This window comes from Bactrocera latifrons, unplaced genomic scaffold, assembly GCF_001853355.1.
Source record: "Bactrocera latifrons isolate USDA-ARS-PBARC rearing strain unplaced genomic scaffold, ASM185335v1 scaffold_50, whole genome shotgun sequence".
In the NCBI taxonomy this organism is placed as follows: domain Eukaryota; kingdom Metazoa; phylum Arthropoda; class Insecta; order Diptera; family Tephritidae; genus Bactrocera; species Bactrocera latifrons.
Window position 1 is genome coordinate 513,998 of NW_017537157.1, and position 13,429 is coordinate 527,426.

General features: G+C 33.8%; 1 protein-coding gene across 4 annotated transcripts in view; it reads left to right on the forward strand.

Annotated features, from left to right (window-relative positions):
* Window positions 1–1,983: 1,983 nt before the first annotated feature.
* Window positions 1,984–13,429, forward strand: part of LOC108973815 (protein lethal(2) giant larvae) — a 12,712-nt gene continuing 1,266 nt past the window's right edge. Inside the window, exons 1-10 of one of the 4 annotated variants that reach the window (XM_018941306.1) lie at window positions 1,984–2,102; window positions 2,922–3,075; window positions 9,339–10,117; window positions 10,191–10,736; window positions 10,797–11,308; window positions 11,369–11,493; window positions 11,562–11,667; window positions 11,731–12,400; window positions 12,469–12,935; window positions 13,254–13,346. In XM_018941306.1, the coding sequence (XP_018796851.1) occupies window positions 2,992–3,075; window positions 9,339–10,117; window positions 10,191–10,736; window positions 10,797–11,308; window positions 11,369–11,493; window positions 11,562–11,667; window positions 11,731–12,400; window positions 12,469–12,935; window positions 13,254–13,276 (3,312 nt within the window). In that variant the 5' untranslated portion in view covers window positions 1,984–2,102; window positions 2,922–2,991 and the 3' untranslated portion in view covers window positions 13,277–13,346. Of the gene's footprint in view, window positions 2,103–2,809; window positions 2,829–2,921; window positions 3,076–8,168; window positions 8,237–9,338; window positions 10,118–10,190; window positions 10,737–10,796; window positions 11,309–11,368; window positions 11,494–11,561; window positions 11,668–11,730; window positions 12,401–12,468; window positions 12,936–13,253; window positions 13,347–13,429 lie in introns of those variants that run through there. The other 3 variants (XM_018941303.1, XM_018941304.1, XM_018941305.1) reach the window with 3 other exon arrangements.

Below are 13,429 nucleotides of genomic sequence, written 5' to 3' on the forward strand. Positions count from 1 at the left end.
TATATACATAAGTACATATGTATGTATATTTTTATTGGCCGATATGTGTATTGATAAGTAAAGAGAGCCAGTATACATATGTATGTATGTATGAACGTCGGAGAAAATCTAGTGGTAGAAATTTATACAAAGTGGTAGGGTTAGGTCAATGTAAATGACACTTTAATGTCACAAAAACATTATTCCTTTGTAAGAGTAGTGAAAAATATATGTATACTTTATCCCTGCCTAGTCCACTGTCGAAGTTTCTGGGTCGCTAAGCTGAAATCTTGTCCGTTTATCAGAGATAATTTAAACGAAATAATACCAAAATAGTGTCCGGTTCTGATCATTGGAACGTACTCATGTCCAGTTATAGTAACTAATTTTGCATGAAAATATTAATTAAAACACTATGTTCATGAAATTTGTCCGGTTTTGGGAGCTGTCCGGCTATAAGGACAGTCCTCATTTAAGAATTTCACTGTATATATGAATATCTTATTTCTTAAATTTCAATCTCGAAATATTTTATTGTATTCTCTAACATTATACGCCGCATCCCTTAACTGGGTAATACCTTAACCCTTGATGGCGGTGGGTCCTCATACCATAAAGGAGATACTCCGCACGAAAGAAGGAGAAAGCAGGGAGAGCTATTGGCAAGGCATCTCCCATACCAGGCTAATAGGTGGTTACAACCTCAGCAGGTTTAAATATGTAATCAACCTCCCAAGAGACAAGCTCAGTCTACTTGTCGCATTCTATACGGGCCACTGTAAGCTCTAGAAGCACTTGTATAACATGAGCCTAGCTTCTTGGGCGAATTGCCGATTCTGCGACAGTGAGCCTGAGACACCTATTAATTGACTGCATAGTAGCCTACATAAGGTCTTTGGATCCATGTTTCCAAATAGGAATCCCAACGCCTCATTACCACCTAGCAGTATATTGTAAATATGCTGGAGCTAAGTGGGTCGTTGTGACTTAGGAGAGGCACAATACACCTTCTCATCTATTTATCTTATCTTAACATTATACGGACTTTTTATATTTATTAATATATTTTATATTTATTAATTGTTTTTACGAAATTTAAAAAAAAAATTTTTTTGTATAAGTTCGGATGGCCCCTCATATTAAGTATAACTTTCTGTTAGAAAACCCTGTATGCGGTAATGAATATATCTTCTATGAATAGATTTTAATAATAAATGATATGATGAATATTCGCTAAATGTTAAAAATATATACATTAGAATATTATAAAATATTATCAAATTATTAAAAAAAAAACCATATTTGATTCTAAACTCTTTTTTGTTTCTATTATTTTGGAAAGTAACGATACTACATTTATAACCCTAATATATCAATTATTAACCTAAAAAATATATATCGTGTACTTATTAAAACCGCTTTCATTGCTTAATATTTTTACAAAATTCTTAATATTATATGAAAACAATATTTATTGCTTGTGCAGGCGTTAGCATGGACACCTAACAAAGAGACAACTGTCAGCTGATTCACGTTTCAGAGATGTATTCGCCAAAATGAAAAAGCAAAACACTAAAGGGCCATTCACATTCAAGTTCAAGCAATTCAGTAATTAGCGCAAACAATAGATTTACACTTTATATACAGATTATTATCTGTGGCACCCTTAAAAAACAAATTTACAATAATGTTACGTGTTTTCAGATTTTAAAAATATCGGTCCAAATATGTGTTTTCATATCTGCTCCTTAGAGGGCAAAAAACTGTTTCTAAGAATTATCTCAATTTTTGAAATGCACTTTTGGAAATACTGTTATTTCGATAGAACAGTATAAAATAACTGAATTGAATAGAAAATTAAAATTTTAAGAAATTGGGTTTTCAAAAAAAAAAAAGTTTTGAAAAGTTTTATTTTAAACCCAATTGGAGGCACAGGCAACTCTGGCGCAACGGCCATTTTGCGAGTGCGCACGAACTTGTTTTTCCTTTCAGTTGAGAAAAAAATGCCGAATGCGTTGGGTGTTGTACGTGGTGTAGTAGTGTCGCTCTTCGTAAATAAATACAAATAACATTGCAAATGAATATTGTTTAATTGGAGAATAATTTTGCAACTTTTAAAATTGGTACATAAGAAGATCATTAATGATATTTTACGTCACTTTATAAACTACAGTGTGAAAATAAACTCCAAAATTGGATTGGATAAGTACATAATCCAGGTTTAATTCAAATAAACCAGAGATTATAACACCTGTGAATGATCGGAGGCATATTTATAATTCGGGCGTGTTTTGAATGAAATATTAAATTATTCATGTACGAGAATATACAGTAAATGTTTGTGCCCTTCCTGTTGACTCATAAAGCCGCATAGAAACGCATAATATCATGCACATACACACATATGTATATAAATACATAAAGCTACGCTTCTATTTCCCTTTCGTCCAAGAATGGCTTCGTTGCTCTTGCATTTTAGGCATTTACTCATTCAGCGCTTCGTTGGCATTCTAACGCTTGGTTGGAAATATTTATCCACGATATTTATGCTATTTGTTATATTTCATGGCGTTACGCATTGTTGGCTTGTTTGCTCTATATGTTTTGGTTTGACGTACCTTCCGATTTCTGTTATTATGGATTAACGCATACAATAAGAATGTTTGTAATATTTGCACATCCATAAAGTTAACTAATTGGGGCCAATGGACTACAAACGTGCAAAAATTTACCATAGTATATTTAACGTGCTATGAAAATGCAAATTTCCACTTGTTGAGCCCTCAATATATGTATATACTGCAAATAACGCACACTGACAGAATTAACACAAATGTTTCTAAGCAAAAGTGTGTATATAAACCCAACTCGCATAGCTAGTGTTTTGAGATGAATATGTTTATATTGATTCATTTTATATTATAGAAGTTATTTTTTTTCAGATTCCGTTCTTTAAAGACAATCATTTCAAAGTCATAACATCATACATATCATCATTCTATTAGATACAAGATGTTAAAATTTATTCGTGGAAAAGGCCAGCAGCCAACAGCAGAAAGACAACGATTGCAGAAAGAACTTTTCTCCTACAGAAAGGTGAGTCCCAGAATATACACCGTAAATTTAATAACATTTAAACAACCAGAAACTAAAACAAGATAATGTAAATGTCAGTAAAAAAACGTAACTAAAAATAAAATTTTAGAAATATTTTTAATAGCAATATCACATTATTACAATGTGTTATGCATTTCTTATAACACAATTTTAAAGACAACAACTGCTAATAAATATTCCTTTAATGAATTAAATTTAAAACGTATTTATATTTCGGCTATAGCGAAAAAATCCTAAAATTGTATTTAAAAGTTCATATATTTTTTACGGATGGCTAGAAGAAAGCTTGGAAGTATCTTTACATAAATATGTATGTCTGTTTATAAATTATGCTATCGAACATTTTTTATGACAAGCGTAACTGCTATGTATAGGTAAACAAGGCTAATATTTATCTAAATTCTTTAGAATGCGACACTTGGCAAGATAAGAGAGTTTACAGTAAATATACATTTCAAATTATGACTAAGTTCGTAAGCAATAATTAATGGTTCGCTGAGGCTATATTAGAAATTTGGGGTTTTATTAAAAAGTATATGTATATAATATCAGTCGTAAGACCCTTATCAATTTGAAAACCTTCAAATTTATACGCAGATATGTATACCTTGGATATTTTCACGCGTTTTGTTTTTGTTTTATCATTGCTTCAGAATAAACATTGCATAACATAATTTATATCAATTTCACATTGTTAATATCAATAACTTTTTACAGTGTATGCAATCAGTACGACTGTGGTTGCTATACCTACATTGCTTAGGCATTTATAAATGTATAAATATATGTAAATACATGCTTATACATGTATTGGCTTTTTAGATAGTTTGATAGATGGTTGGTGTTTGTAATAGATACGCAAAGCGCGTAGTCGTCATCACCCAACATAACCCGTTTAGCCACTTCTTTGCTAGCTTACAGCCATTTCCTTGTTTTGGAATATAGTCTTCGTTTGTATAAAGCATGTTTCTTAATCCACGTCATGATTTTGCATGGGCACAATGTGGGTGTTGCTGTAATTTCAAGCAACTTACTTGTGCATAAATACCGGCTGCCTTGACATTTTCGCAAAGTTATTTCAAACTGATTGAAAAATACCGTTATATTTATTTAAATCTGATATACTTCTAACCTCGCTGCTGTAAATTGGATTGTTGCAAGGGTTTCTATTAATATCGTCGTATTAAAATATTGCCATATATTATATAAACTTTTACACCTTTTGCGTGCGAATGCTCCATTTCCCTTTTATTATTGTTTGCATTATAAAATTAAACGATGGCACACCTTTATTCTATCGAAAAATTCGAACTAACAGTGCATATACGCATATGCAACCTTCCATAATAAATAAAACTAAATAGTTTGTGCTGAATGATTTTCTGCTTTTTACATACATATTTCTCAGTAAAGAGAAATAGTAATTTTTTCAACGCAGTTGTCCTGAAGTGGCCAACTCTTTTTTACCGCCCACACTTCTTGATAATTTCGCAAATAAAATAGATTCAAGAAAAAATTGCAACATTGCATCGTTTAATATTTCAGTATATTATCAGCGATTTTAGTACAATTACAAGATAATCTTTTTTGATTTTTTTGGCAACGTCTCATTTGTAAGCTATATGTTATAGTCCGATCTGAACAATTTGTTCGTTACCACGCTGCCTTGAATTATAATTATTATAGTCTTTGCCAAATTTTGTGAAGGTACTTTGAAAATAAAAGAGTCTTTCAGACATGCACTAGAGCTTAATCGATTAGTTTGTATGACAGCTATATCCTATATTATTCTGATATCGGCGGTTCCTACAAATGAGCAGTATCTGGGGCAGAAAAAACGTTTTCAAAATTCAAGATCGATATTTCAAAAACTGAGGGACTAGCTGCATATACATATAAAGGATAATACCCTAAATATGTTATAAATTAAATTAAATATATGTTTATATGTTCTGCAATTCCATTTGGGTTACTTCAAAAACACTATATAATATCTGCATTCTTTCATACGTTCATGTACACATGTAACCATTTTCGATTACGTGCGGCCCTGATTACGACTCTTTATAAAAATGTAGGTAAATGTTCGTTTTTATAAACGACCATCGGTGAGTAAGCAGCACACCGCCTGATAAGCGTTCTACTAAAAGATAAGATATGAAGTTCAAACTAAAGCAATTTAAAAATTGATATGCACCTGTTGTAACTTCTTGGCGCAAACAAACATTTCAACACAACAGTGCTGGCATTGTTTACACTTTATGTCTGATAAAATACAGTGAAATCTCCCATAAGCGGACACTGACGGGACCCGGTTAATAGAGTTGTCCGCTTAATAGATTGTCCTTTAATAAGTTCGGACCGACCAATGTACATATATGGTTAATAGAGATGTCCGTTTAATTGAGCTTTCACTGTATATATATATATATATATATATATATATGTATGTATCATTCATATAAGCTTATAAATATTAAGGGAGTTATTAGTAATTCTGGAGTAATTTAAAGAATTACAAAATATTATAAAGATCCGTTAGAAAGAAACCCGTACACTCTAAGGGTAAAAAAACCTATTATATGTAACTATTTTTCCTCATAATAATTTTAAAACTTCATTGGTATTACTAATTGATGGCAATAAAGAAGAAGAGAAATTGAATAATAAAAATTATACCATATGATTTCATTTATTTTCATTGAAATGTAAGTTTTAATTTGCGTGCAGACAATCTAATTTTATTTTTAAACTCGTGCGTTACATGCCTTATTCCAGTTGTCTTAAAAAGTTAAATATATGTAAATTGATAAAAAAAAATTAATTTTCCATTATAAATGTTTATTCATGAACTTCACAAACTGATTATTAGCCATCGTTTATACGTAAAATCTAATATACATGAAAACAAGAAAAGACAAAGACCAAAACACTTAAAACTGCACCTTCTGTAATTATTGGCATGTGTAATGAGCAATCATGTAAAGAATTCGAGACATTTAACTGAAATTCTTCCTCCAAAGTGACAATAAAAACAAATTTGCATATACATATGTACATACATTCATTAATTTTAGTTTTTTTTTTCATTAACCAAGTTATTTATAATAACAAACTAAAATTCCTGGCTAAATTTCGGTTCAAAAGCTACTGCAATGTTAATATAAATATTTCAGCATATCCCTCCATGCATATTACCCTAAGTGTTTGCTATGGCGTAATGCTGTTTTTTATATTCAATTATGTTCCAATTTGATCATATTCAACACCAAACCGCTAAGGTTAATTAAAATATCTCAGTCTGGCGTGGCGTTTCCGTTATGTGATCCATTTCTACGCAACGATGACGTAATAGCAATTATATCGTACAACAACTATCACCAGCCAGCGGTATATTTGAAAATTGTTTTATTCTAGTACAATAATAATGATATTTTATGTGATAGCTGAAAAGATGGAAAATCTATGAATTATTTCAAAAAGTTATTATTAAAGGTATTTGATTTTAAAGATTTTGTAAGTATTTTAAAGTTTGTTATAGATAATAATAACAGTGATTTTCAATAATCTTCAACAGTTTAATTGTAAGTCACACTTGACTAATTATGAAATATTCACATTTGTTCTGAAAGAATAAGATCACCAATATACCAATACAGAATATTCTGAAAAATCTGAAGCAGAATTTTTTTTTTTCATTAAAATATTCTCTTAATATTCTTCATCAATTCGGAGGGAGCTTAACATCTTTATTAATCTCCAGCTGTCTTATGATCAATCAATAAGCACACCACAAATTCAAGAGCTTAGCCCTCAGAATCTATCCATCTATCAAAGGTTTCAGTGCCGATCTTATTCATTGTATTTACAATATGTGCATACAGTCATGGACAAAAAAATATCACATCTTTAAATAAATTGTTCAAATCAGTTTTTAGATTTAAGTATCAAAGAAGTGCATTCCAATAATAAGCAGACATTTTTTTGATCTACACAAAAAGGGCTAAAATCCAATTTTCGAGCATAATAGTATATAGTATTACGCCTATAATATTGTTAAAAGTGGTCTTAATTTGTGAAAATTTCGCAAAGCTCCTGTACATAAAACAATGGAAAATACTGATACAATAATCATCAGAAAAAGCAAGGCTGATCGTTTTAACTGATGAAATGAAGAACCATGGTTTTAACATATCCAGTAGTGCTCAGTTGTTCCACCGAATGAGTGGAAAAAACTATGCTGTCGAAAGGAAACATAAAAGCACAATTGAACTTTGATAACGAACATTTAGAAAACACATCTAATTTTGAAAAATGGAGAGATGAAGCAAAGATGAATAGTATTGGTTTCGATGGCAAACCTTTGGTCCATCGCCCCATGTGTTAGGCATATATGTAAGCATGCAGCTAAAAATGTGAAGAATTGGATCAGCAAATTTGAGATGCAAATCTCTTTGAAAATTTATGGAGCAATGCTAAGATGCAGATTTTATTTCAAAAATAAACGCCGTTTCACTCTTGCTCAAAGTGTGCTAATTCTCTATCCATGACTGTAGAATCATAAATGAGATAAGCAGTATTTAAATAAAAATTGTAGAGCGTTGCAACGATATTATTTTTTGCATGACAAATTGTTAATTATTTTTAATTTAAAAAAATTAGAAAGCATTCGTTACTTTTCTTTAATCTCGTTGTTTACATTACTTCTTTTGCTAAAGCGAAATATACACTATTGAATTCAGAAAATGAAATGTTCAAAAATATCTCTAATTTTGTTTTTGTAAATATAACATTAAAATATTGAAGTGCTTGCTGCAACAACACCTATCTGTTTTCTTTTAATCTACTCCTTCTTTCGTTAAACCCAAACCTGCCTGGGGTGGGGGGAAAGTGTGACGAAAGCTAAACTTCTAAGCATTGCATACCATTTTCACCAATCTCTTAAGCTTTGGCCAAAACCAGTAAAAGCCAAAAGATAATTAAGAAAATAATGCTATAAAGAAGCAAGAAAAACAAATGGTATCTCTTTTGGGCTTAGAAGAGTAGTTTGTAATTCGAATCTCTCAGTTTCGTGATGTTATTCTATACAGACGGTTTCAAAAAGCAAGACACACATAAAAGCGGCTGCAAAGCTCCACAGGTACTGTTTTTCTACGTTTCGGATTATTATAAACAAATTTAAATACGGGAATATTTTAACTTAATAAAGTGATACCGATTTTCCAATACAGAAGTACATTTACATATTCGTAGCGTAGCGTATAGATATCTACAGGACCGGAGGGAGAAACCCAGGCACCGGAGATAATTGCAGTGAATTGTTGGAGAAAAAATTATCAAAAAATCGGCGCCCCGGAAAAATTGCAATATACTGTTTAAAAATAAAATTTTTATTGCAACCAAATACTTTTTATGTACAAGCTAACATTGAATATGTATATTCATATAGTATATTCCCGCATGCCTAGCCAAATTAATGAAATCTATATTTTGTATGTCAAAGAAAGTTAAGTTCTTGTATATCTAATGTGTATATGTGCAAAATACTAAAATAAAGAACATCCGTTGTTCATAATTACTGCTCACTTAAACCAATGCTAATAATTTTAGTTCTTGTGCTTTTAAGTTGCTCCAAGTTTCCCGTACACCTCGTTATCAAGTGTCATTTTGCATGTGTACAGTTTTGCCATAGCGGCTTCGCCGTAAGGCAAATAAAAAAATAATAACCAATTAAACTAATATTTCGACATCGTTGCGAAGCAGAGCAGTTGAAACGCTGAGGTGCACAGAAAAAATTTCAAACAATTAAAGCTACAGTTGAATGTATAATATATGTATATTGTGGAGAAAAGTGGAAGTACGAGCGAATTCTGAATTTCACTTTAAAAAGTTACTCATATAACAACTAACTGCTACGTAACCTGCTTAGATTTTCTAGTTTTTATAATGAATTGTTACGAGAACTGAAGTTGGGTACTGGAAATTAAATTTTGCTTTAATTTTGTATTTTTCAAAGCGATTTGAACCAAAAACTTATCAAAACGGATTTAATAAATTAATACATACAGCTGTAGTGATCCGGATTAAATTAAAACAAAAAATGTATGTTTATTGCTAATGCACAAAGGTACAACAAAAAAATTATAGTACCGATTTCTCTACTGCAAAACACACAAATGAATTGTTTTCTATATAATTTTGATTAAAAAAATATTAACAAATTATTCTAAATACTTCTCTAGACTGCACAACATGGATTTCCGCATAAACCATCCGCGGTAGCCTATGACCCGATATCTAAACTAATGGCCATTGGAACCCAAACGGGTGCTCTCAAAGTATTTGGCCAACCCGGTGTAGAATTTTATGGACAACATACGCTTATTAGCAACTCAGCCGCAGAACTCAATGTACAGCTTTTGGAATGGGTATACGGCACAGGGCGTGTGTTGTCATTGACAGCTTCAAACCATTTGATTTTGTGGGAACCGGTCGGTGCCACATTAGTTGCCATCAAGACATTGCCTTTTGACGGTAAATTGAAGAAAGTCTCATCGCTTTGCTGTTCGTTGAACAAAGACATTGTTTGGATTGGTACCGAAGGTGGCAATATCTATCAATTCGATCTAAATTCGTTCTCAATACGTGAACCAGTTATCTATCACGATATTGTGCTGGAGCAAGTGCCTCCAACATACAAGTTAAATCCTGGTGCTATTGAATCTATACGTCAACTGCCAAATGCGCATAACAAATTGCTTATTGCGTATAATCGTGGACTTTGTGTATTATGGGATCTGGAAACTTCCGCTGTGGTGCGGGCATACATTGCACCAGGCCATGGACAGAGTGTGGGTCTGTTTGTGAATGCAACTGGTACGCAGTTTACTTGGTACCACGCTGATGGTTCATACGCATCTTGGAGCTTGACTAACGCCGAAGCACCGAAGAACGTCAATTATGTTCCCTATGGACCTGATCCATGTAAAAGCATAAATCGTTTGTATAAGGGCAAGCGTGGGTAAGCTTATTCTAACGTATATCCTGAACAATATATGTATATGATTATATTATATTACTTTTTATTTACCCAGTTCGGCTGAAGTTGTTATATTCTCTGGTGGCATGCCTCGTTCAGCATATGGAGATCATAACTGTGTGTCGGTACATGCAACTGACGGCAATAAAGTGTGCTTGGACTTCACATCAAAAGTTATAGATTTTTTTGTGACATTCCAAAATAATAGCGACAATGTCGAAGTTCTGGTCGTACTGCTAGAGGAAGAGTTTTGTGCTTATGATTTAACAGATAGTAAAGTTCCTGTTCTAAAAGCACCATATTTACATTCGGTCCACGCTTCCGCTGTTACGTGCAATTACCTGGCATCTCAGGTTACTCAGGAGGTCTACAATAAAATCGTGCATGCAGGAGAAGAACAAGATGCCAGTTGCAGCCACTTAGAATGGCCAATTAATGGCGGTATCTTTGAAGAAGATGTGCCTGAAGATGTGGACAATGAAGATGCACGTTCATATGAAATACTATTGACTGGGCATGAAGACGGTTCTGTGAAATTTTGGGATTGTACAGGTGTTGTCCTAAAACCGCTTTACAATTTTAAAACCGCTCCATTGTTTGGGTAATTTTTTTTTACTAATTTCTAAACTCATTGCTTTATAATAAATAATTTTATTTAAAGGCATGAGAATCAGGATGACATACCGGCGGAAACATCGGAACCTTTGGATGAATCAGAGCCACCCTTCCGAAAATCTGGTCTTTTCGATCCCTACTCTGACGATCCCCGTTTAGCTGTTAAGAAAATAGCTTTGTGTCCCAAAATTGGGCGTTTAATTGTTGGTGGAACTGCTGGTCAAATCGTGATTGCAAACTTTGACAACAGCGATTCTGAAATCGCTACGCTTAAAGCTAGCTCTATGAATTTGGTAAGCGATCGTGATGGATTCGTCTGGAAGGGACATGATCAACTGACGGTACGACCGAATCTGCTTGAGCCTGATGCTGAACCTGTTGGTGATGCTGGTGTTCAAATAACGGGCGTGTTACAAGTTCTTCCTCCGGCTAGTATAACCTGCTTGGCTCTGGAAGCAAATTGGGGTTTAGTGGCTGGAGGCACCGCTCATGGTTTAGTTTTATTTGACTATAATACCTTTCTGCCAGTTTTTCACCGTTGCACTCTCAATCCAAATGGTATAAAGACATCTTAAGTTCAATTTATTAAGCTTTCACCCTAACCAATTAAATATTTAGATTTAACAGGTGCGGGTGAGCAACTGTCCCGACGTAAGTCATTTAAAAAGTCGTTACGTGAATCTTTCCGAAAATTGCGTAAGGGCCGTTCTACGCGTAACAATCCATCACAAGTGCCCACAACAGTAAGTATATTATAATTCATTATATAAAAAATTTATAGGAGAATATATTAATAACTTATTTTATATAGTTGGAAGCACGTCCGATTGAACGACAAGTGGAAGCGCGTTCCACCGACGATGGCATGGGCTCTATGGTTCGATGCTTACAATTCGCTAAAACTTTTATAACTAATGGTAATTAAATAATTATAACAACCATATGTTCAGCTTGATAATAATACTTTTCAACTATTACAGTAAATATAACTTCGCCCACATTGTGGTCGGCCACAAACTCGAGCACAGTATCAGTTTTCCTGTTACATTTGCCACCTGCTCTAACTGCTGCCACCAATATACCACCAGTTAGCGGTAACGCAGCGGCAACAACAGCAGCAACGCAGCCACGACGCGTGTCAGCGCAACTGGCGAAAGAAATCCAACTTAAGCACCGTGCACCTGTCGTTGGTATTGCCATATTCGACCAGCATGGCTATCCAGTTGATCAGCATAGCAACAGTAGTGCCGCTTCACCACCACATCGTTTATTAATCGCATCTGAAGAGCAATTTAAAGTGTTCTCACTGCCACAATTGAAACCAATCAATAAGTATAAGCTAACCGCGAATGAGGGTGCACGTGTACGACGTATACATTTTGCATCATTTTCCTGCCGCTTGCCAGCTGATTTATTGGCACAAGGTGTTGGTGGTAGCCCGTCCAAATCAATGTCAACGCGATCACAAGAGAATACACAAGATTTAGCCAACACCAGCGCCAACACTACAGGAGGCAGTGCCAACGATGCTCGTTTATATCACGAAATGGCGCTACTCTGTCTAACGAATATGGGCGATATAATGGTACTTTCTGTGCCGGAGTTAAAGCGACAGCTAAATGCTGCGGCTGTCAGACGCGAGGATATTAAGTAAGTATTGTTTAATTACATTAACAATTAATTAGTCATAATATTTAAATCTATAATTCCAATTATAGTGGCATTTCATCGCTTTGTTTCACAAATGGCGGCGAGGCATTATACATGCTTTCCTCCTCGGAACTACAACGCATATCTCTATCAACTACGAAAGCCGTTACCCCAAAAGGCGGTATTGAAGTCGAAGAGTTAGTTACCGATGAGCACGCAACTGCAGCTGGCGACGCGAATAGCATAAATGAAGAGAACCAAGAAAACATTGACGTAGCGAGTGTAACTTCAGCAAGAAAATCACAAGATCCGGGAGCGAAAGATCGCACAAAACCGCTTGAACTCGACATTGATCTGCAGAAGGGAGGTATTACTCTAACCAATGGTGTTAATACGCACTCGGACAGTAATTCTCCAAATCGTGCCAACGAGACAATCACTAGTTCCGTGGGCGATATAACGGTTGATTCCGTGCGAGATCATTTGAACGCCACAACAACTACTTTATGTACCACCACAACTGAAGAAACCGTCGGTAAGCAAGCAACCATTTAATTTATATACTGGTGATGGTGGGATTAAATGTCTAAATATTTATTACACACAAGTATTTGATGTTTGTTTGTTTTAGTTATTGCATTTATCGGAATATTTAATGCCTTTGAAATCGTTCTAGTCCTATTGCTACTGTATATAGAATTGTCTCTATGTTCATACTTAGAACATGTGCCCTTGTCCATTTTGTGTGGTTATAATCCACTGAACAGCTTAAAGCTGTGTTTATAATCCGTTTTCTGTGCATAGCTCAAAATGCAGAGCCATTCTAACTCTTGATAAATTAATCTCTTTTTAGGCGTCCACAAAAACTCCCTTTAATATTTAAAAATATAACAAAGCAGTATCCCAATTTTAAATTAATGACTACATTTTAATAATAATAAGACGAACATATGGAACGGATAATTTTTAAGAAAGCACATTTTGTAAGTTTTTCGCAAGAATTTCTAGTGCAAACAAAAAAAATAAATA